Genomic DNA, 25,589 nt, shown 5'->3' with positions numbered 1-25,589 from the left:
CTATGGCAACGTTTTTGTTTTATTTAACGAACTTGGGACCATGAATACTGCAAACTTGGATCTTTAGCTTTTGTATTCATTCGCTTGACAGGAATATTTTCTTGATATAAACAACGTAACCTGAGATACAAAATAACACAAATAAGAAAGGTATAATGGAACAAAACAAGATTCTAGTTTTCAAGGAATTCACTGCGCTGTGTAGGGCGCACCTCCTAGCGGCAGAAGCTCGTACTACATCCGGTTCGCCCTCTATTGACACATTCTGGAACCTATTCGATCGCACCTCGTATGCTCTGTTTCAGTGTCGGCCACTTATCACGCTGCCACGAGGATTCGCGGTTTTCTTAAGTCTCTCCAAAGGAATGACTTATTACCTGCAAACTAGACGCAGTAGCATTCTGTCATGCTTTTAACATACTCATCATTCATGCTCATATTCGTAGTTAATGCTTTATAAAATTTGCAGTTGAAACATTACAGTTAAATAACCTAAGAATCAGTCACCACGTTAAAAATGGTGAAGTTCATTGGATGAATTGTTTTCCTTTGAGAGAAAAGTTAATCCATCTACATATTTACAATGTTTTTTTTTCTGTATTTCATAACAAATACATGTTCTGTAACATAAATTTGAGGATAGGAAAATGTAGTAGAAAAACACCAAAACAATTAAAAAGAGTAAGACGAACAAATAAGAATATTTCAAGAACACGAAAAATAATATTAATATTTTATTCAATTTGGATTCTCTCGTTGTTCATGAGACTGTCTGCCGTGCCCCTAAATGTCCTCTTTCTGGCTAGTAGTAGTGTGTGAAATGTTGCAGTTACTGGAAACCACTGAATTTGCTCACATTCCCACGTTAACTTGTTTCAGAGTAGTAAATATTTTCGCAAGACACGTGTCTTGTCGTTTATCAAAATTCTAGTCCCTATTTATCTTGGTTCTTGGCTACTCACAAATGAACTGTACGAGTGCGTCCCCGTGGTGCCCTAATTCAGCATCCAGCGTCGCTTTCAATTGATTAACAAACGTCAAAGAATCCTGGAACAAGGTAAATAGAACGTATCACCCTTCACCTACATGTGGGGATCCTGCTGCCACGAAAGCAAATTGTTGGCAGTCAGGTGGAATGGCTAGACGGTATTTATTCAAGCAAATTTTACTCCTCTAATTGAATTTTTTCATTCATTTGGGATCCGAAACAAATTGTGTTCGGGGGCTCCCATACTTGAGTGCATAGAATCAGCTCGTAAGATATTTGTCATTTATACGACTTGTAACGTTAAAGGTGTAGTGCTTTGGGGTGGGATGGTTACTCGAGGTTCATGAAATTAATGCTCAGTATGGAGTCATGCCAGCACGTCGCTGTGTTTCATATTTGAAATTTCTGACACTAAAACTCTTGTATGTAGTTCAGGTCAACATTTTTAATTTATCAAGACCGGTTCATCTTGTAAATAAATTATATATTTACACATTTTTTTTGTAACGCCTTGCATTAATAGAATGAGCTAAGTTACCAGGAATACTTTTCTTAGCCCTATCATGTCTCATGCTGCTGCACAGACGAAAACCGACCACAGATGGCCACTGCTAGGATGCCACGTGCAACTACAATTGGTACCAAACGCCAGAGTTCTCACAATAACCATTTTCATAGCAGACTATTCAGTACACGTGTGCCACCAGAAATCCTTGATGGTCTCTTTTAGTTGAAATGTGAATATAAAAAATATTTTCCCGTATATTTAACTGTTATTAAAACGCAGTCTTAAATTGTGTCAGAGAACATAAACAGTGTGGGGAAAATAATACGACGTTTCGATATTTTATACTAAACGTAGTACAATTTAAACTATATCGTGATCAAGTTGCCAAGTAAAGAAATGACGCGAGTGGATTGCGCTAAAGAAATGTTTGTAGAACCTAAACCATTTGTGATATGTAAAATCTGAAAACAGATATGGAAAGCTCAAGACGTAATACGTATTTCGTACGCAATATGTCCAGATCCATCTCTTACGGTTTTCGAGAGGCGGGCGCTTAACGCCGCCAGATGCATTGAAAATTGCACACATTGGTTCATTAAAATTACAATAAATGTATAAACAATTATAATTACAACAAAATACATTACAGATTCTTAAAGGTCTTTATTTACTGATCATTTTACATGTAGGTTACATTACTCTTACTCTTACCATTCTTGAGGAATGAACATTTGAAGGTGACTCGGCTATGGATAACGCTGTTTTGATGACGTCATTTCTTGACGACAACGAGGGATCAGAAATTTTTATAGTAAGAAGATAAGATTTACAACTGCCAGTTATTGACTACAGTATCCAAGCTTTCTTTCGTATATGCCGTTTATTATACAGTACTTATTAGAGAAAAATTACGTGGGCCTCAAAAAATAAATCGGCCGCCTGCGGAATGGGCATCCCTGTCTTCAGGTTCGTGTTTTGTCACGTCTTCACTGAACGTTCAGGTTCTTGTGGCGGTGGATTTGAAACGCGGTTAGGTTAGGTTAGGTTAAGCAATCTTTAACAAGAACCAGTAAAGTCAATGACAAAATTGAATATCATACCGAGTTTTGTCAAAATCATTCATGTAATGTGGATGCTGTTACTTGCGAACAGACCGACTAAAGTGACGAAAACGTAGGCGTTTTTGAAATGCAGCTGAAGTGAGTGTCTTGTTAAAAGTGGGAAGATAGAAGTTGCAAGATGTTTTTCACTTGGAAATCTTTAATTCCAAAACACGAAAGTCATCGGATTGTCCCTATCATGTAACTAAAACCTACAAAGATGATAAGAGAGACGAGAAGGGGGACTCCATATTTTGCACTCTTCAACACTGGGTTGCGACACCAGGCAGCCTTGTCGGTGGCTATCACCTTTTTACAGGAATGTCTAGCGGTTAGAACGCTGGCCTTGTAATCCTGGGGGTCTCGGGTTCGATTCCCGGCGGTGCCCGAATTTATAACTTGTGTTGGGCAAGGCCGTGGTCTAGGCAACACGGAGTTTTCCTCCGTGGCATCCCAACAATTACTCCATTCACACACAGAAGAAGGCAATGGCAAACCACTTCTGGATCATCTGCCAAGAACGCATATGAACAGGTCCCAGTCCGAGAAAAGGATGGAAGGATCCTGTTCATATGGACCTGTCGTCAGACAGAACACTAAATAATAATAAGATGAGGTGGTCTAGCGGTTAGAACGCTGGCCTTGTAATCCTGGGGTCTCGGGTTCGATTCCCGGCGGTGCCCGTATTTATAACTTGTGTTGGGCAAGGCCGTGGTCTAGGCAGCACGTAGTTTTCCTCCGTGGCATCCCAACAATTACTCCATTCACACACAGGAGAAGGCAATGGCAAACCACTTCTGGATCATCTGCCAAGAACGTATATGAACAGGTCCCAGTCCGAGAAAAGGATGGAAGGATCCTGTTCATAATGTCGGCAACCTCCTGTAAAGGTGACGGCGTAATATAGAAGAATCGCTTCTATCTTTAGAGTGTGTGCCTGACGTTTACAATTATGAGAATAATGCATCAGTCCTACTCTTGAACATAGACACATGGTTTAAAGTATTCTGCATTTCCTGCTTTCTGTTATTAAATGCCATTCAAAAACGCAGAAAACGCCTGCGTGAATTACATAGGCTCACCCGCCTGAACAGCCTGCCGGAGTAGTTGCCGAATCATCAGGCCTCCTGGAACCTTGAAGAGAGTTACTAAATTCATAAAGTTATAGGAATAGTTGCAGGCACATCTAAACACCTTTACCTTCGTCATAGAATATACGTACTTATGTAGTATTATAGTCATCCATACCGAATATTTGCAAATAAAAATAATTGATTCGAAATCTCACATACTGGACATAGGGCCTATACAAAAATTGTCAAATCCTTGAAAACGAACTAAGCTCAGTGCAATGCAGACGAACACGGGGAGTGTAGATAAAATCCCAAACAATCTCGGAACTAGATGGAGATAAGTGGCCAGCTTCATGTTTCGCCTACTTAACCCCCGAGGAACAGGAAAGAAGCCCGGTAGAAGGCCACCACACCAGACAGGTACCTCCACAGCCTTCCTTATGGCTCATTCGTAACCTGCTTCAAGGACTGGACTTGATTGCAGGGAGAGAACAAGAACGTAGAACCCTTTTAGGGTAATACAAAACGCTATTTCATTATTCAGATTTAAATTAACGGCAAAGTAATTAAAGAAATGTGGGATTCCGAGAAAACACATTTTCACTCACTTCATTGAATCACGTCTAAATATAGATTACCCTTCGACGACTCTTACTGCAGTTGTTGGTGCTATTGAAATTGAAAGGGAAGTTTTCTAGGTTAAGCACGTGATGCGTTTGTTATTGTCATGTATCTCCCCACCTTCAAACAGGACCACCTGTGTAAGTGGTCCCCCCTCTACCAAGTGCCAACAGCATCTTCGGAGGGTGGAGGTCAGGGCACCCTCATGCCCTTGGGGTGAGAAATCACCCCTAAAGGCGGATGAGTCAACGGCTTACGACGCGGAAGGCAAGGGGAATCCACCTCATTAAAGATCCTCAGGATTTCCCAAGTATCAGCAGCTGCCAATCAATTCTAGTATTGATTGCAAAAGAAGGAGAAGAATAAGAAGTTCGGGCAGGTCTCTCTGATGCGCGCGCAGCTTGTGGAAGTGTTATTCCGGGATGCTGGCGAGCTAGTCGCTTGTATGTCAAAAGCCATCTGACAGATGAGTTTAAAAGCAAAATATCGTGAAAGGAGTCACTGTTATTTACAAGTTTCGTTGTGGTGGATGATTACTTTAGAATTACGGAACACTTAGATTGTTAATACGAACTGAAAGAAAGGCATTTACGTTCCTTTCGTTTTTTAGCTAATGGAAAATGGCTGAAACTAGGAGCAACGCAATGACAGATTTTTTTACGTTGTGAAAGACAAAAAACCTTTTTTGTCCGTGAGTTGGAAAGTGTCACAGTCATCTACGTCGATATTTTGTTACGTAACTATGTGGTAATAAACATTTGATGGTAATTTATATTACCGCTATTGTATGATTGTGAACTATCTGTGGATGAAAGTCTAGGTTATTTTGTTGGTGAGAGTTTGACTTTGCATGCCGCCTGTGAAGTATACCATATGTGACGACAAGTGTTGAAGACTTTCAAAGTCTCTTTACGGTAAATATTATGTATTAATGCTATTTCATTTATATAAATGAACCATTCCAGAGGTAAACGAGTGCATAACGTTTCATTGGTTTTCTGTTGAATATTTCAAGCAATAAGAAACGGACTCAAGATAGATACAGAAGGAACTTTTTTGGTGAAAACAGTTTCTCAGTCGTTATAAGCGTTGAAAAACTGAAACTCCCCTTTGTGACAATACACTGTTTTTCATTGCAAAATATTTTCTTAGTGATGTTAAGAAATTGAAGTGGTAGTTATGATTTTTGATGTATTACTTTTGAAGAAGAATCAGTTGATATGGCATCGCGACGAAACCATCACGGGGGTCATGGCGGGGGCCGCGGGGGTCATGGTGGCGCCGCTGGAGCCGGGGGAAACGGGAATGAATTTCGAGGTTTCGGTATCGATCCCGAAACAATCGAGAATTACGATGCCGACGTAACGCGCTGTTGTGTTCCAGCAGACATGATCAACCTGGATGTTCTGAGAGACGCACTGACGTTGGGCAGTACATGCACAGGGGAAATGTTTCGATGCTTGGGAGCAGACGGTCCTAACCTATCTGAAATCATGTGGCCGGGCAAGATCTTGGTCCGAAAGACAACGCCGCCAGAATTAGTGGACCATCCGAACAGGAACAGCTGATTTCTGCTGCCGGCGAGGTCAGAGGTCACACTGGGTCCTCTTCCCCACCTGCATCAGGATCCAGCGAGCCAAATGTTTCTCCCATCCAAATTTGAGTTCTTCTCTGACAGATCACGGTAAGGTCTTCACTTACAGTTTCTTAACTTTCTCGGAGATGGGGGGTGTGTGGGAATTGTTAATATATCCACTTACACGTATTTAAGTTTATAATTATGCCATTAAATTTGCACATTTGATACGTGATACGTGAAAAACTGTGGACTAATATTCCGTGTTATACTTTGATGTTAAACGTGAATGTTTCAGGAATAGCCCTCTGACTTTTCTGTATGTTGCATCAGAGTTGTGGGATGGATAGAGCCATATGAAGGGCATTGTGCAGGCAGTGCTTTTTACAAAGAACACTGAAACACCCGTGCAATATTTTCATACTACAAGAGTTGAAAGACTGCAAGCACAAATTGTATAATACATTAATAATTTCTCGCTCCGGATTTTGAACTCTGTAGCTGTAAGGAAATTAATCCAGCATTTTAACTGGACCTATGACACAGATACCTTCTTGAAAAGTTTATGATTAAGCCCAATTTAGCTGATCAAAAAGAAAAGATTCTATCTTATGGCCCTCGAAAGTTTTATTTCAGGTATTTTTCCTTTAGGTTATCCTGTAAAAATTTGACAACCATTACTCATTCCCCCACCCGTGCTGTGTGTCTTGTATACTTTTTGACATAATATCAGTACAAAATAACATATTTAAGCGTGTTAGCGACAATATCTGCACAGCGGAGTTCCTTAATCGGGACTAACGTGTTAGTCAGTTTTAGCGCCGGCTGTGCACATATGTCGCTGTTCAACTTAACACTTGAAATGACGTGAGGGGTACAAGTGTACTTGGCACGCGGTTAAGAGCGCCCACACAGAATGAGAAATGCTGAAGCCCTGGATAACTAATCAGTTTCAGCATTTTGAATAAACATCAGAGTCTAGTCATCTCTCGTACAGCTAGTAGTTGCTCAGATTGTCGACAAATTCCTCATCTTTTATGGAACCCGAAGAGTCAGTGGTCCCTGTACTTGGATGAATCCAGTTCATACTCTCATACGTTATTTATTCAATGTACCTTTTAATATTATTATTCCATCTGCGCCTAGATCTACAAGTTGGTCGTTCCCGTCGAAGCTCTCCGCCCCAAAATATATGTTTTTCTCGTGTCTTTCTTACTTGTTACGTGCCCCAAATAGTATTTGGGGGACAGTACAAATTATGAGGCATCTCATTATACAGCTTTCTCCTTTCTGTCAATTCCTCCCCTTGGCAATGATTAACTGTTAATGAATTTTAAAATGAATCTGGCATGGCCTGAGTTCATTCACCAGGCAGTAAGAAAGGCTAAAACCCAGAATTCGGTCGTGTCATTTTATACTTAACGTCGCTTTCACAGTTACTTGGGTATAAAATGTAGGGAGCATAGCTTTAGTAAAAGATGAGTCTCGAAGTTTGGCATCAGAACTTATTTTAAGCTACTATCCCAGCATTTGTCCTTCGGAGCTGAGTAAAACTACTCTGATTCTCATGACAGCCGACATGCGGGCGGAGATTCGAACACCGGACCTGTTACTGCTAGTCCCATCCAGTGTACGTCGCTTCTGCGTTAATAGTGTTAAGGTAGGTTTTATGTGATTATAAAACCATCGTCTTCGGAATGTCGTTTCGCTTTGTCGTCATAAATGTGGAAGTGGTCGCTGTCGTTGACTAGTGTCCGTGTATAACCCGACAGACAGACGTTTCCTAGTGTGTTGGTATTGGACATTGTCCATATACAGATCCCGCTGTAACTACTAGTAGGCATTACGTAATATTTTACATACCATTAGACACTCCTCAAGAAAATTCACACGCAAAGGGTGACCGGGAGGGACACACGTTCTCCTTAACCCAGCACCGCGTGAACCCGAAATCCCAACCCAAACACGATATCTAATTATCTTGTGGGTTAATCTCCATACCAATTTAATGAGTAATATCGTGAGTTATACCGTGGGCAAGATATCCATTTAATGTTGTTATAATGCCGATAGAATGTCTGTCGTGTGGATAATTAAACATGTCGCACAGTTCCACACTGGAAACGGATTACAGATCACAACATTAGATACTGAATATTCTGTGTGAAATTAGGCCAACAATCTGATTTTAGGCCTTGCGTTCTTCTCCTTTGGTTTCTAACTAGCCGATATTTCAAACTGAATTTGTCTGTTGTTTTCTAAAGTTGGTAGTTGGAGTGTTACAATTTTGAAATGGAAAAATCTGAAGTTGGCCCACTGCATTTTACGGGCTGGAATTCAAGTATGACATTTTGAAAAGTATTTCGGTCTTTGGACCTCATTTACATGGAGAGATACTGGGTTAAGTTGATTTAAGGTCATCGGTCAGTGTTGAATTAATGTCTCACGCGTTCTCCTCGCCACCGATTCGAGACTGGTCGTAGGGTTTACCTAACCTCCTATCTAGTGGCGTCGAGGAATGTGACTGGAGGTGAATTAGCCGGGGATTGAAGCTGACCGTCCTATTCATTTGCCGAGGTTATGAATATGTGGAGTTATACCTCCACTCGTCATAAGCCTTAATGAAGTGGTGCTTAATTAAGCCCCAGGGACGTCTTTGCCTTTACGCATTGTGCAGTCTCACTTGTTTCAGAATGGAATGAAAGGATTGTGATAAATACGTGTTCAGTGAGTACGTTGTTATGTAATGGTTGTAAAACTCTACGGAAGAGATAAAAGTGACTTTATGAATTGAAGTATCCAGAGTCTAGAACAATAAATTATATAGACGTTCGTCTCCCTTCATTGGGGAAAGTTGTTAAGCCTGCCTGAACCCTCCCCCTTCCCCAGAAATTGCTGAAAGCAGTGCGTCTCAGGGCGCAGATGTTTATGATCAAATAATGACATATTTCTGGCATGTTAGGGCTGCACAAAAAGTTCAAGATGTCTTGGCGCTAATGACGTTTTACTTGTAAGTCTGATAGCATTGAAATCTGATACAGAATCGTTCACAGTCCAAATAAATATTTTCAACAGTTGTCCAAACAATTTAATTTTAAAAGTACACAAGATGATAGAGTTGCGTCATATTGTGAAAATATATATTTAATTAATTAATCTTGTCCGTCTAATCACAATTTAAAATTTAAAATTAAGATAATTAAAATACCATGTGATGCTCCTTATCAAATCATTCGATTTACATTTAGAACATCCAATGTAGTGAGAAAGGGATGTTCTAAATGTAAATCGAATGTTTCGATAAGGAGCATCACATGGTATTTTAATTATCTTAATTTTAAATTTTAAATTGTGATTAGACGGACAAGATTAATTAATTAAATTTAAAAGTACACGCTTACGCACAGACCAGGCGAACGTTAACTCGTAAATCTACGTTGTATAGTGCGTAAGTAAACACCGGGGACAGCTTTACCTTTACCAACTTTAGTGAGGACGCTAAATAACATTACGAACTGCACCGGGCGGATGAAATCTATTTTAGAAATAGCAAATCGAGCCTTGGCGTTATTCTTGCCTTTTTCAATTTTCGTTTAAGTAACAGGCCTACAGTGAAACAGTCAAGATAGAAATGTTTTATGAGTACTCAGATGTTTTCTAGTGCTTTTTCACACATCGGCTACAGAACATCAGCACAGGAAAACCCGTTTTATGAAATAAAAAGGGTAAGCACGAGAGAGTCACATGAATGCTTAACCTCTGTTAGAAGGATGGCCAGCGTCGCGCTAAGACCACCTTAACCCAATGCAAATAATGCTGGCAGCGATTAGGTGGAGGCATGTTTTCTCGTTCTCCAAATATAACGGTGATGAGCCTGTCGCCACCAAATTACCGTAAACGAAACTTCAGTTATGATGTGTAAAATGAGGATCTTAGCCAAGTGACTCGATGGAGAGACCACTTCGCTATTCCTAGAGGTCTCTTAATGTCAGTCTGTTCTCCCAAAGAAAGAATACTGGGCTGCACAATTGAACGGCGTCACGGAATCTGTGCTGAAGAAAACATTTGCGCGACTTGTCTTCGTGAAGGACTGAACGAAAGGTTTATTTCTTAATTCTCTGTACGACATGAAGGGTCTGTATATTTCTGTGTGATTATGGGATTCAGTAGATCACGATTTTGAATATGACGTTTCGTAATTACCCAACAGGAGCCGACATTGTCTTTTATTGACTTGAAAATGATGTTCGCTACAATTCTCTGAGCTAATTAGGACATTTATCTGGCGTGAAGCAGTGCCTAGTATATTGCTGAAGGGACTGAGTATAATGCGGGTCCTAATCTGATCCAGGATTTCACGAATACGAAGCAGGAATGATTTTGCTAACCTCAGACCCTGGATTATTGAATTTTTTTTAATTTCTGAGGACTTTTGTTTAAGGCCATTTTTGAGTCATGTGATACTCGGGTGTCGTTTAATGTCATCAGCATCGCATTACGAGTGTTTCCGCTCATGCCATGTTCCTATTAACATGTTGAGGACTCGTGCTTTGTTTGTGATGGAAGTGGTGATACTGAATTTTTAATTTGGTGAGGTTGGGAAAGATCAGTCATTTTTGTTTAGAGCACAGTACCATTATTTCCCAGTAGGGACTGTGGAGAAGCATGAAAAACTAAAGAAATTGTTGACTGCATGGAGAATAGTCATTGAGAAGGTCGTAACCAAATTTCCAATTTTCATGAAACTTGTTCACGGGAGTTCTCTCTTAGTCTGCCCTGAGACACATTATTTTTAGGGCCCATTTTAAATTATCCTCCCGTCCTTACCAAGGTCTCCAAAATCGTCTCTTGCCTTCAGATTTTCAGGAAAAACAAATTCGTACACCATTCATTTCTCACCTGTCATGCGTGTTACATGCCCCGCCCATCAAATTCTTTAGGCCCTTCAAAAAAAGAACTGGTCTACGTGCAAAATGTTAAAACGTTCTAGTTCGTTACGTCGAAGAGCCCCTTTGCCCTGGTGCAATCTCCAAGTTGGAGGACCGCCCTTTGTCGGCTATCTGCGGCAACTCTTCCATCCTGAATCTTCAACACGGTTCAAATTCTTCTCACATTGTATTTAAAGTTACGAAAAGATTTCTGGTTCAGAAGGTACAGTTTATCGGCCCTTAAAACGAAGCCTTTCTGCTTTAGGGATGCAGTTTTCAGTGATGGAAACCACGACCTCTTTATAACGGTAGTGCTGTGGTGTAATCGTCACAGTTATCTAGACGCGCGACTGACCGGTGTAGAGCACAGCTCGTTGGTCTGTGTTTACTGACTTCCCCACACCCTGGCCTGTAGTTTGACGAAATTGCGCTCCCTTACTTGTCCGGTACACTAAAAAAAAAGCGAATATGTTTTTTCAGGTAAAATAAAGTTTAAATATCTCAAATTTTGTAGTTAAAATATTTCAGGGTTTTGGAAGGTGCCTCCGTGAACTCCACTCTAATGTGAGGGGAAGGAGATTTGTTTATGTACGTTTATATCGCGTGCCATTTATTTAACCTGAAAATGTTATTTAACTTCAAAGTGGTGCATTGAGCTGAGTTACGAGGAAGTAAGTTTTCCCGTGTTTGCAGTCTTCCGTGTAGCCCACACCTTGTAAATTATTGAACACTGGACCTACATGTCTGTCAGTAGTGTCTGATAAGGGTAATTTTGCCCGCCTCTGACTTATTCAGTTCGCTGTTTCCAGAGGGGATTATGCCTCACTCCCTCCCTAAGTTATTAGACGCATTAAAATACGATCAAACAATGCCAAAATATAACATAAGATAAAATTTGCTTTCCTCTGAGCATGTAAAATGATCGTGAAACGGCGAAGTTATGTCTGTCCGCATGTTTAATCTGTGGAACCACTCGACGAAATATTATGAAATTTGGCATTTGTGATGTACGCAAAGTTTGTAAAGCGACTATTCAAATTTTGTTTGTATCAATCTTACACAGCATTCTGGATGTGTTTATATTATTCAGTTTTGTATAAAGCTAATTAAGGTATGTAGATTAAATTGATATGTAATTGAATTGTGGATTTCCCACTTTACGTGAAGCTCGTATCGTTCAAGTAATGTTAAATTGGTTTAAACTTGTTTATAGATAGAGGCTAGTTAAGAGACCAGCTTAGTAATGGCCTGCAGTATATTGTACAGTGAGTGTTGAAGGAAACACAAAGGAAAATTGTCATTCTGTGTTCGAAGTTTCGTTAAAAAAAAGATTTTGCGGTCCGCAAGGTACATAGGCTGTTTCAGTCGCGTCTGTAGGCTGTGTGGTCTCTTATTTTACGTTCTGCGAGGTAATAATTCACGTTGTTTCATTAATAAAATGACACCGTGTTTTTATTTGAGCTGGATGGACGTAACTTTAAAACTAACGCATTTATGTGAAAAATGTATTTTTTACTCGGCACCGAAACATTATCACGATAAATAGAACCAAGTAGGCGTAAACCTCTTTTTCAAAAATATTTGGTCTATGTTGTAATGGAAGTACCTGTATTGTTGTGAGCGGAATGTTCTTTTAAAAACATTCCGTATTTACGGGATTGTAATGCTCATATAATGACACTGCCAAGCTGGATCTGAATGGGCTTTGGTTACTAGCCGGATTACTTGCTTCTGTATTTGAAGAAGAGACGTTTCACTTACGTAGATTACAGGCTGTGAGAACGTAAGCCTCCAAATCGATAGTCCATCCCCGATATCCCTCACAAAAGTTGGAATGCAGCTTTGCGATCAAGCTTAAAAAAGTATGGATAATACTGGGATTACTCATCGTGTGAGGTTTCTGTGGACATAATTGGAACGGAAAGATGTACGTAGGTTCTGAAAGTAATTTTTAAAAACATTGGTATATGGGGGGTGGGGGTGGAGGTGCTTCTCTCATGCCTAAACACAACTTCTATTTCATTTTCAATAAACGTTAACCTGACCTCCGGGTCTGTGTTCCTGGACTACTTGAAACAAATATTGAGGATTTGAATCCTGTTCGGATATTCATCTGTAATTTTCTGTGGTATTTCGGTTGAGATGGCTGGTGTATGGCGTGTCCATCAGATTAAATAAAAGAATACGCATTACAGATGAGCTTTCAGGTTCTCACGGCAGCGAGAATGATGTTGTGCTGTGTAGTCTGGTAGGTGTTTACTGACGTTTCAGAGGTGTGTACTCCTTCAGTCATCATTGCCCTGATGATAGAGGCAGTAACATATATGGAATTTTGTGTTGGCTACTACGAGAGACTTCGCAGTGCAATATCCCATTACCTTCATTTGTTTACATCGGTTTCCAGTTACAATTTACAGCTTCTTGAAAGCTGTCTTTGAATTAAATTTAGTAGTGTTTTAAGTACACTATCAGGTCTACCAAGAATCGATAGCAGGTTAATTAATTTTGTAAAAGATTTTCGAAAAGTAATTCTGTGGTGTGTTTGCCATGGTTAAATCGGGAAGACCGTGTCTGGAAGCTGTCTGTAACAAAACACGCATAGAACTTATGATTTCATATGTAGTAAATATTTTTTCTGAGAATAGTTAGGAATGTGAGTCCTGATACAATGCGGGATACGCAAATTGTCATTCAGTGAGCACTGATAATATTCAGTATACTTTTAATAACACATACTTGTTTTACATAAAACATGAATTGCTTTCGTGCGCAGTTTTAATTGAAATTTTACTTTACAAAAAAGCTGACTGCAAGTTAATAAATTCGATTCCATTAGCATTCAACTGAAATGTCGAACTGTGGATCTGGAACTTCTGAACATTTAAACATTCATGTTTTTGTGAAGCATGCTTTGTTCGTAAAGTTGGTAACAACGTGTTGCGCTATGCAAGTCTCACTTTATAAATTAATACTATTTTATTGTTAAATGTTCAGCGACAGTAGGTCTATAGGTACTCCTGCTTCGGTGTAGCGTTAATACATAAACAGAGCTCAGTAATAATTTGTACCCACTTACGTGTCGTTCAGTGAGGGAGCAGATGATACCTACCCTCTTCTGTCATCTTCTCCCCTACCTTATTTGTGGCAACTAAAGATCTAAATTTAGTAAATGTTTATGAATGTAGAATTATGTAACCTTATTTTTCTTCGAATTTCTTTCGTATGGACGACAAAGACAGGCATATTTTTTCGATAAATTCATTCCTTGTTTGTGGCTGTCGAAACATTTTGTGTTCTGTTTCGGGCTGCCACAATTAGTTTAGATTTGTTTACAGGTGATAACATCCCAAACTTTTCATAATCAGCGAATGCAGGATTTTGATTGTTTCCTATTGTGTTTTTCGATGACAAATATATATATATATTTTTTGGTAAACATATTTTTAGATCGTGGAGAAATGCCCAGGATTTTATGGAACTCGATATTTAATTACCGTGTTCACAAAAGCCGGCATAGGTTCTGCCATGAGCGAGTCCACATCCTTGTTTCCTTTGTCTTTAAGATTACTTTTAATATTATCAGCCCATTAACTGCTGGATTTCATAAATGTTCTAATATTCCGTTGGCGTCATCCTCATCTTTCCTTCTGTATCCTCCGTGTCCCTCCGATCTGATGTTACTTGATTTTATCGCCCAAATAATATACATATTTAATTTATTAATGTACGTATGAAATTAAGGTCCTTAAATCTGAATTAATGATTTGCCATTAATGTATTATATATGCCGCCATAGTTATATATATTAATATAGTAAATTTGTTGCAACCAACAGTGTAACAAAATTGTACATCTTTGCGTGCAGATCTCTTTACAAATTATTTTTAGGCCTGTCATCAGCGTACACACTCGCCCGCCATTGAATTCTACTCGTTTATACTTACATATCAATAGAAGTGTCTTCCCTCGAGGTTTTCCATTGAAAATTTTATATGCGTATCGTCTGTAAGTGGTAAATGTCCTACTCATTGCATTTTCCCGAACTAACTTAATATTTGGACAAGAGTACGCATTATTAAACTCTGCATTATCACGTGTTCTATGTTCTCCTGTTGACGCTCTGTTTCTCCCACTTGTTCACTCAAAATGAAATACTGAAAGGCTCTCAGTCCTTTTTATAACAACTTTTCAGCAGAACTTTTTATATAATTTGACCCATGGGTGACCATAAAAATGTTCTCACGAGTACATTTTTTCTCTCCCACAGAGCGGAATCGTGTATATGAATGTAAAAGGTAAAATATAAATGGAGGTAGCGCTGAAGTAGTTCTTGGCATCATAATGAAATATTTAGTTAAATCCCGCTGACGTCGGCCTTTCGGCTGTTCTGAGAAGTCGAAATAAAATAATGTATGAAATACATCTTTTAAGTACTCTGGTGTCTATTTTATGGTGATCGTAACTGGAGGTTAACGTTCACTACAATTTAACTTCCGTTTGGTTTCTCAAAAGTTCAAGCATTCTTTCATATTGAAATTTACCGATAAGGTTGGTAGAGCTGTAACCCTCTAAACTCATATTTCGTGAGAACAGGTCCGAATGTAAGATCACGTCTGTCCTAAGATTCTTTCCTACTTTTCTCAGTATCACTAGTCGAATGCATATCGTTCGATATATCATAATCACCTCCTTTCAAATTTCAGCACTCACCATTCATAACCATTTTTCAATTTTATTCGAGAGTGGACCAGTGCAATTGAAACGGTGTCATTACGTAACCTACGACAATTTTATATAAGCGGAAAAGACAGGTGTACGTACAGCAGACCCATTCATGGGAACAGTGTCGTGGGGGCATGTTAGCCTAGAGTGTATGCAGTAAAGTTTCATTAAAATAATGTTTTGTGTGTGTTATAAATATTCCAAATCTTACGTGAAGAAGAAATAGGATTGTGGGACACATTCTGAGGCACCCAGGATTGGTTACTTTGGTAATGGAAGGAACAGTTAAAGGGGAGACAAAGATTGGAATTTTTGAAGATGTGGACTGTAAAACATTTGTGGAAATGAAGAGATTAGCGCAAGATAGGCGTTAATGGAGGACCATATTAAACCAGTCGAAAGACTGATGACAAACAAACAAACAGCCACAGAAATATTCCTCCGATATGTCAAACAAGAAGAGCAAAGTAGGTATGGGGCTGACCTCTCCTCCGACCATGGTTCTTACTCTCGAGGACAGGCGCGAAGAAATTGTCTAGTAAACGGTTTGTGGGCCTGCTACAAGCACGCTACGGTCGTCATGAATGGGAGTGTTCAGCCAGACAAACATCTTACACATCGAAGTTACATCCCATTCAACCACCCCGTGATCAGAAGCTAGTAGTCGCGCATCTGGTTATGCAATGTTCATTACCGTGCTAACACTAATCTGCCACTGGATTCCATCCAACTAAATCTACAGCCTCACGTCGTATTGTCGAAAGACACATGTTTAACTCGTGCAGCGGAGCCATCCTCTGAAGAAATTCCCGACCTGTTTGCGGGACCCTAAATTTGATTACGAGTAGACAAGCCCCGTTGCTCGTTCTGTCAGATGAAAGCAAGTTGATGAGATTAGAAGTAGTTCCGCGTTTGTTCTCCTTGTAACGTTGGCCTATTCCCTGGCACTGGGTTGTGGGCTCTCTTCGCATTGAACTGAAGTCTTCACAAACTTCGCACGAAGACCCTGGGGACTGGTGTGTTCTTGGAGGTAACTGGTTTGGATTTAGGCTGGGCTATCAGCTGTCATGTCCGATGGGGTTCGTGTTTTTATTCAGTATCTCCATGCGAAATCTGAACATGTCACTTCCTTTCCAGTTCATTGTTCGCAGTCATTGAATGAAGTTTATAGCACGAAGTTGGTTTCCAGCCTTCCACTACATTGCAGTTGCTTGTAGCGTCGAGTGGCATGAATTTTTACTTGACAGGGATGTGGGATTTTCGTTATTGAATCGTCCGTTTATCTTTCGGTCCATTTATGACAGGAGTTTCAATAAGGATAATTCTAACAAGACGGTATAGCACGCTTGGGGAAATATGGAATTAATGCAAAACTGTCTCATGTAACTCTTTTTAGAAAACGTCATTTATGTGTGTATAATTGTGTGGTTAATATCAAAATGAATATTAAACTCGGTGAATTAAATTTACTTAGACTATAATTGATTTTAGACATTTTGTGAGCACTATAATGAACGCTATGATCCTTGGTTACAGACAGTTCATTACTAACACAGTTTTGAAGAAGATTATCATGTACTATGGAGAGAAGTTAATGAGTTTCAGAAGTCAAACGTAGTCGCTTATGCCCTGTGTTTAAAAGTCGATTATCACTTCTGTAAAATGTTTCTTGTAAATACTTATCCTTACACCTAGTTCTGAATTCGTAAATGTTCACTGTGAGATACCAATCGTGTCTTTGGTGAAAGACACTGGATGTGGAATCCCAGACGTATTTTTGAAACGACATTCACACCGAGGGGCCAGAATTTGTATTTTTTCACATGTGAGAACATTTATTTGTTCGCGGGCAGGCCATCACTTCTTTTGGCACTGAAATATGAACATTTTGAATACGTGTGTGTTGCCGAAGCTGGGCGTTAGCTCGTTCGGCCGATTTCATACGTAAGCAACTTTGCTCTCAATATGCACGTTTCGATGCTTTGATAATAGGGTCCTACAGAAACCCGATAAAACACAAACAGACGTATAATGACCGTTGGCGCGGTTGGGTGGTCCATCTACCAGACTACATGATGGAATATCTCGAAACACAACCATCGACTCGTCGTCGTAAGAACTTCAGATCTCACCATTTGGTCGTGTTCATTAATTTACTGCATGCACTGAGCTAATAATCGTATACTTTTCTCACACACAACCTCCAATATTTTTCCTCGTATTTTCTTAAATATTCTCCCTTTATCTGACCACCCATATATTTTTTTTAAAAAAAGAGTTCATGCTAATAATTTTAATGAAGATTGTACAAATTATAAAACTCCGTCCCAAGATCACATTACATTGTAGTACAATCTTTTGTGTGGTATTAATTAGGGTTTTACTAGCCAAAACTTCACTCCGAAATGAAATGTGGCTATTATTTAAGCCATTTTTAACTTGTAAGAAGAAGAACACGCCGTCTGTACACTCAGGTTAGTGTAACGGCCGGACTCACAATAACTCAGTGGACGCCCGGACTTATGACACAATTGTAGGTTATTAACAAGCCCAGATTTATTGTTATAAATTGAAATTAAACCGTACACAAATGTTTACACTGTATATATTACTTACTAAATCACACAAGAACACTTCTCCACCTCGCCTCTGCCGATGTATGCAGTTCAAATATATTTTATCAAATTTGTTATAATTTTCGATAGTTGTAGAATTTAGCATAATTTCCAATATAAAGGCGGGATTGTGGCTGAGCAATTTGCTACCGACTTACTTGATGTCCAAAAGGGAAGAGCCTAGAAAAGTCTGCACACACGAAGAAGACCATCGGCTCTCCAAAACCAGGGGTACCTACAGCACATCCTTGCTTTTGATTGGATCCCCTAATTTTGGTACCCACACCTAAATTTTGTAACAAGGAGTCTCATAGGCCATCTGTGTCAACCCCGTTATTACAGGTTATTATTATTATTATTACTTTGCCCTGCCTGAAGATTTGACAAAAGAGCACTTTTAGGTAGTAGGCTGTGCCATCCGACGTGTTTCATCTTAAGATTTAACAGTAGGGCTTAGCTATTAAGCAAAACGGTACACAAAGTAGGTAGCACTTCTAGACAATTGAACAAAAGAGGCCTTCATTAAGGTAGCTTCTTTTCTCCTCACAAACAGACGTGCTACAGGGGCATGTTTCCAATAACATGTCGCCAATAAATCAATTAACTTATGAATAACATACAATGAAATAACTTTATATCTATTTGACAATATTTCGTTAAACTTGGATTAATATTTGTAGTTTTGATGCGTCATCTTAGTATATTAATCCAATATATATTATTTATTATTTCAGTCTATACACAAACTTAATTTTAATTTTAAATGTTGTTGTTAAAATTAAAATTAAAATTTAAAATTTAGCGCTTTTCATCGTTATTTCGATGTTACATTTCATCGCTTTTTTTTTCAATAGCGTCGAAACATGTCGTAAAATAATAAGCGCTGAAATGTAACATCGAAATAACGATGAAAAGCGCTAAATTTTAAATTTTAATTTTAATTTTAACAACAACATTTAAAATTAAAATTAAGTTTGTGTATAGACTGAAATAATAAATAATATATATTGGATTAATATACTAAGATGAATAAGATGATTTAAATAAATAAATCTCATCGACCGTGGGTTCGGACGACTACAACCGAATAGCATAATTTAATTATCCAGGAGAATCGGTTCCGGAATTTGATCATATGATTTCCTTGAAACTTTTTCTTATTCTTTTTTTTTTTTCAAGATTGTGGCTTCAGATTCCAGAAGCCATTAACTTGGAGAGCAAATATTGAGTTGGTATAGGGGCTACCGGTATGCAAAATTTTCCTTTCTCAGTGTTGCTGTTAAAGGGGGACTTAATACAAAACAGCTGATTACGTGAATATAATTTCAACAGCTAAAGTGACGCCAGTATCTGATTTCCGAATCTTGTTTCTCTGATACCGTCAAGCGAGAGCACATATGTTAAAGTGTAATTATTTTATTAAGGTTGCCGAATTTGGGCTACTGAAGAAACTTAATCAAGTTCAGTCTCAGCAGCTTCCTTTTCAAGTTGTGTGCTTCGTTTTGTTAGCTGTGTGCTAGAGACGTCAAGTGTGAGTTACGTGGTTATTCTTCCGGTTATTATACCTGAATGTCGCTTGTTATCAATTGCATCTCTGCTCAGAAGTCATGACTCAAATGTGTCACAAAAATCATACGTGTAGCAACGTCACTGAATCTGACGTAATTGGCTGTTATTGTTTCCTGTCATGTTTGTGTCAATTACTCCTTCCGCTACTAATATTTGGGCCCAACTGTGTAGGAATCTGAAGACCGAGATAAGAGTCCCATCTCCGAAACGTCGTTTTACGTTTTATATTTACTAGACGATGGATAATATCCAAGGAAATTTTTATTCAATTGGCTTTTATTTTATGTGAAATGTCATGAATATGAATTATGAACACAATCACACATTTTTGAAAAAATTTCTTGGCATAGAAACTCAATATTATAATGGAACGAAAACTTTAGCGTGTAAAAAGCGCACACTACTGGCCATTGTGTGAACGAATAAATCCTTAAGATAAATAAATCGTTACTTTATAATTCTTGCTATATTGTCTATGTACAGCGTGAGGCTACGTTTTATATCATAAGCATGTAAATAATTTAAATACATACTGGTCCATAAAAAACTATAATGAGTTAGGCAAACTTGATGTTTACAAGTAGAACGTGCTGAAAGATTCCGGATTGGAAATTTCTTGGTCAGCATGGTACTTATCTGCCGTGGTAAAATATTAATCTGTGATTTGTTGTTATTTCAGATGACGTACGTATGATTCTAGGTGTTAAGTTCCTTCGTTTATACATTAAAGTAAAGGAGAGTGTTTCTATGTTACCTGCTTGCAAAATGAACTACATAAAACAAGGAATGCGCATATTATCCTTATTAACCCTTTGAAGCCGAAGATCGTCTGAATATTATTTACGAATCCAGACCGTACCGCGAAGAAAACACTTCACCTCACCATTACGAAAATCAGCTGGTTAACCCTTTGAAGCCGAAGCTCGTCTTCATAATATTTACGAATCCAGACCGTACCGCGAAGAAAACACTTCACTTAACCATTAGAAGTCGAATCAGGCGGTACCACATAAGATTTAACAAAAGAACATCCCGGTCAAAGCCTTAAAGATGCCAAGAATTCATCTTAAGTAGAAAGGATTTATGCTGATAGATTTCCCAACTGCCTGTTACCTAGAAGTTATTTTAACATCAGCTGCTATTACATGTGTGTTTATTCGTCTGCTTTCCTTGTCATATAATAAATAAAGTGTAAACTTCTTCCATTTTTATTAAGTGCAATACGTATCTTTAGAACTTCAAAGGCCCCTACTAAAAAATAGAAACTTTACATTGGTACTCGGCTCAGATACGGATTTACGTTACTGCAGTATTAATTACTTGCAGAATTTAACATAAATAAAGTGTTTCTATTCATAATAATGTACAATGACGACGATGGTAGAAATGCTTACCATTGTGCAGAAGAAAGTTACAGTAAAGTTAATTTTTATGTACATGCACGGTCTGGACGATCCAAGAATTTTGCAACACTTATTAATTTTAAAAAAATATATGGATCAAAATAGAGTCGTTTCCGGATCAATACGCAACTAATTTGAATTTTTTTATTTGTTTATTTCCATACAAATATATCCTACAATCTTTGAAAGGCGATACTGAATCACTCATTAAATGGAAGCGGTTTTAAAGGAAACGAATATCACGAGATATTTGCTTAACATTTCGTTTTCTGGTTTATTTCGTAAGAAGTTTGTTTTAAAATACCTTCTCAGAGGCGTGTAACATAATAATGTATTCAAATGGAGACCAGTGCGCTAATACACGGTCCTTAAAGTAGATTAATCATAGATGCAAATTATATCTGCAATTTTTTGGGATATTTTTAACAAAACCTGTCTCCTTTGAGGTTATTTTTTTCGATACAAGTCTTTGTATTGACTGCTGTGCATTTAGTTCATTTTTTAAATGTATTTACATATATTTATTATAATTTGAGTGTCACGTGTTCTTTTGTATCATCAGTGACTCTAATAAAATAATTTAATTTTTATTATTATTATTATTATTAACCAGGACGAAAATGTAAGCTATAAAGACGAAGGAAAATGAAATGAATATAAAGATGGTATTGGTAGCAGAAAACCGATTAAAATGTTAATGTGAAGGAAATGGTGATGATGATCTTGTTTCATTTGGGTTCAATTGTATTTCATCAGTTAGCAGGACCGAGTACCAGACAAAAGACCGTGGCACTGTACAGAACAAACTAGCTTGTTATATTCTCTACTCATCAGTGTGCTATTATATTCAGGCAGAATAACATATTATCACTTTTATATCATACGTCACTGTGCAGTGTCTCAAATCCTCCACTCCGGTCGGAGAGACGCTTTGAACCTCCATCTTTCAACCATAATATGTATTTTGAAAGGAATATGGCGTTATTTCACAAACAAAATTGTAAGTGAGGGTTTATATTCAGTCTTTGAAGCTTTCTGTGCCGAGATTCTTCAGTTAGTAGCAACTTTCTTTTGAAATATCAAATTCCATACAATTCCTAACCTAAGTTCAACTAATTACTTTTTGGGGGGTTTGCAAAAGATATAAAGCCTCTGAGGTCCATTTATTTTGACAGAATACCTTGTTTCAGTTTTAAAAATGTTTAATTTAATCAGAAACATAGCTGAAAAATAACTTTAAAGATGTAGGACCGAACCCGGCAAAGTGTTCCTGTGATCGTATCTGAGCACATGACCGGCCGCCGCGGCCAATTACAGTTCGTTTGTCTTCTCTGGATTTAAAATCCGTTTGGGCGCAACCTCGAAGAACAGTCACCTTCATACTCGCCCGCCGTGAGAACCTGAAATCTGAATCAAGCAAAGTTAAGAGAATGCTATCAGAGGGCCAATAATTCACAGAACGGAAAAGAAGTGCCCCAGATTCACGAAAGTTACAGGGGACCTTGCAGGTGTTGAAACTGCCGTTTCATAAACACACACGAGAAAAGATGTTGTTGACTGATACATCCATATCTACGGGCTATTTGTGATAATCCATTCAAGTCATTATAAGTTGTGACGCCGTGTGGACTCGTTGGTGGTTAACCCAGAAAACCACGATTAATAGTTAAAAATCACAACACCAATTCTCGGATGGCTCAACTAATAATATTATGGGTAGAGGCCGGACGACAGGGGTTCGATTAAAGTGAGAACGATGGATTTCTCTGATCGGAATCAAATCTGAGCAACACGCCGTCTTCCTGTCCAGTGGCGATTATTTCTCCGTTGTGTGTGGACGATCACTCAGCTAGTGCCGATGGTTTTAAATTTCCTCCCGTGTTAACAAAAGCGCGCAACTGGATTCTATCCCGATCAACTTACATCCAGGTCTCACCTTCAAATTTTACTTCTCTAAGATCCTTTTTAACATTATCTGGCCAAGACTCCCAAGTGGTCACTTCCCTTCAGACGTTTCGACCAACAATTTGTATGTACTTCTTGTGTTCTATATATCTCGTGTACTTCATTTTCCATTACTTTCCAACACTAATACAGTAAAACCCCTCTATATTATTATTATTTAGTGTTCTGTCTGACGACAGGTCCATATGAACAGGATCCTTCCATCCTTTTCTCGGACTGGGACCTGTTCATATACGTTCTTGGCAGATGATCCAGAAGTGGTTTGCCATTGCCTTCTTCTGTGTGTGAATGGGATGCCACAGAGAAACCGGGGAAGCCCCCGGAGGAAAACTCCGTGTTGCCTAGACCTCGGCCTTGCCCAACACAAGTTATAAATTCGGACACCGCCGGGAATCGAACCCGAGACCCCAGGATTACAAGGCCAGCGTTCTAACCGCTAGACCACCTCGTCTTATTATTATTTAGTGTTCTGTCTGACGACAGGTCCATATGAACAGGATCCTTCCATCCATTTCTCGGACTGGGACCTGTTCATATACGTTCTTGGCAGATGATCCAGAAGTGGTTTGCCATTGCCTTCTTCTGTGTGTGAATGGAGTAATTGTTGGGATGCCACGGAGGAAAACTCCGTGTTGCCTAGACCACGGCCTTGCCCAACACAAGTTATAAATTCGAACCCGAGACCCCCAGGATTACAAGGCCACACAATTTTACATGTCCACAATACCCTATATCCTGGACACCCCTATATCCTGGAACTTGGTCACCCCTTCTGTTGTAAGCTGGACAGGTTCGTGCATGCACTTAGCTTCAATGCTTTTATGGGAAATGTTTACAGTTAATATTTTCTTGTTTTGAATTTCTGACTGAATGTCTTCTACCTGAGGGTTGGCTTATGTTTGAAGGTGTGAGACTTTGAACCCTTCACTGGACTACAGTACGTATTGCTAGTACAGTACAATCGCACTATAACGTGGGTCGCGGGGGACAGGGGTAAACCCGCGCTATAGAGAAACCGCGTTATTAAGGGAGTGCATCAGAAAAATCGGTTCAAGTACTGGACGTACTGTATTGATAGACTATCGCCATTTAAGAGTTACGATTGATTTTTACGGAAAAAGTAATAAATAATTAATTTGACTTGCATTTTAATATAATTTTGAGTTGTGTGTGAAGGATAATTGATGCACATTTTTCCTTTTTGCTGTACTATGGGGGGACATGAGGTACCCGCGTTATATCCGGAACCGCGTTATAGAGGGGTTGTACTGTACTGTGCTTGCAACTGAGTTAGTGTTAACAGAAATTACAGTAGTTAGATTATGTAAGTGAATAGATTACATTGTCGGTAAACGTAAAAGTATCAATGCCCTTCCCTTTGAGCTTATTTAATTTAGTGAAAACAAAATTTGTAAAAATCTAATTTACTCTTTTGATTTTTCTTATCAATAATTTCCTTTTTGGGAAGGGCTCCATAATACTCAACAATTTCCACATTGTCATTACACCACAATTTGAAAGGATGATTCTTCCTTTTGTGTGAACCTAACCTAACCTAACCTAACCGACTTCAAAAAACCCACCACTGGACAGTATCTGGGTATTTCAAACAATCAACGCAATCACACCAAGTTTATTTGAGATTACATTTTAGTATTATCCTTCCACCTTCGCCTAAATCTCCAAAGTGGTGCAAAGGCTGTTAAATCAACAAAGAACGCATATCCTGTCAAGGTTAGCTTCTTGTGACCAAATAAATTATCCCACCGCGTGTGCTGAATCATATCTGAAATACATGCGTAGCAGAACAAGGCAAGTCAGAAAAAGTTGACTTACCACATTTTAAACTAAATGTGATTCTTGTGCAAAAAACACGTAGCGAAAATTTCTGTTTCTACAATAGCATATTAGTACAAGCCAGTAAGCTGACAACCAATTATTCGTCACGACTAACAGAAAACGTTTATTATTATGGACATCAGACGTCATTAAATTTGATGAAACAAAGTACATTACGATCATCTGAGTTTGACACTTTTCTTGCCAAAAAAGACATATGACACCAAGTGTTATGGAAGACATCAGTAGCAGAGTTGAGGTTTGTCGTTCATAAAAACAAGCACGTTATTTCATGTAGTATCAAGATGAAATTCGAAGATTAGCTTGCGCAAAGGACTTGTTTTTGGTCGTATGAGATGGACTCGTCCGAATCACGCGCTAGACGGGTGTCAGCAACAGTTGGTTTTGTAGTTCTGGCTGTGTTCAGATCGGTGAGTCACCGCAGCTGAGGCCGTGCGACCTTCCCCCCCTTTCCCCTCCACTAATAAACTCGCCTGTCTCGGCTTTCATATCGCGCGACCCATTCTGACAACAATAAGCACACTCTGATCTTGAGTAAAAACAGTAACCACTTCGCGATGATTAGATACAGAATATCTGGCTCTACAAAAGAATAAAATGAAATAATGACTCTGACGTACCTATTAAATATTTTTTTTGTATTTATTTCTATTTAAAACAC

General features: G+C 38.7%; 1 protein-coding gene and 2 long non-coding RNA genes across 10 annotated transcripts in view; 2 read left to right on the top strand and 1 right to left on the bottom strand.

Annotated features, from left to right (window-relative positions):
* LOC147870927 (uncharacterized) overlaps window positions 1-25,589 on the top strand; it is a 474,306-nt gene that overhangs the window by 117,650 nt on the left and 331,067 nt on the right. The window lies entirely within an intron of this gene.
* Window positions 4,694-25,589, top strand: part of LOC147870930 (uncharacterized) — a 213,082-nt gene continuing 192,186 nt past the window's right edge. For both annotated transcript variants that reach the window (XR_015533030.1, XR_015533031.1), the window contains exon 1: window positions 4,694-5,974. This is a non-coding gene — a long non-coding RNA (uncharacterized LOC147870930). The remainder of the gene's footprint in view (window positions 5,975-25,589) is intronic.
* LOC147870929 (paired box protein Pax-2-like) overlaps window positions 9,201-25,589 on the bottom strand; it is a 318,072-nt gene continuing 301,683 nt past the window's right edge. For 5 of the 7 annotated variants that reach the window (XM_087341652.1, XM_087341650.1, XM_087341657.1 and 2 more), the window contains one exon: window positions 18,048-22,510. In XM_087341652.1, the coding sequence (XP_087197778.1) occupies window positions 22,311-22,510 (200 nt within the window). In that variant the 3' untranslated portion in view covers window positions 18,048-22,310. The other 2 variants (XM_087341656.1, XM_087341655.1) reach the window with 2 other exon arrangements.

Source organism: Zootermopsis nevadensis, unplaced genomic scaffold, assembly GCF_977971745.1.
Source record: "Zootermopsis nevadensis isolate Lab colony 2312 unplaced genomic scaffold, Znev_1.0 Znev_ptg000083l, whole genome shotgun sequence".
Lineage (NCBI taxonomy): Eukaryota > Metazoa > Arthropoda > Insecta > Blattodea > Termopsidae > Zootermopsis > Zootermopsis nevadensis.
Note: the sequence above shows the minus strand (reverse complement) of the source record. Positions and strands in the feature narration are given on the sequence as shown.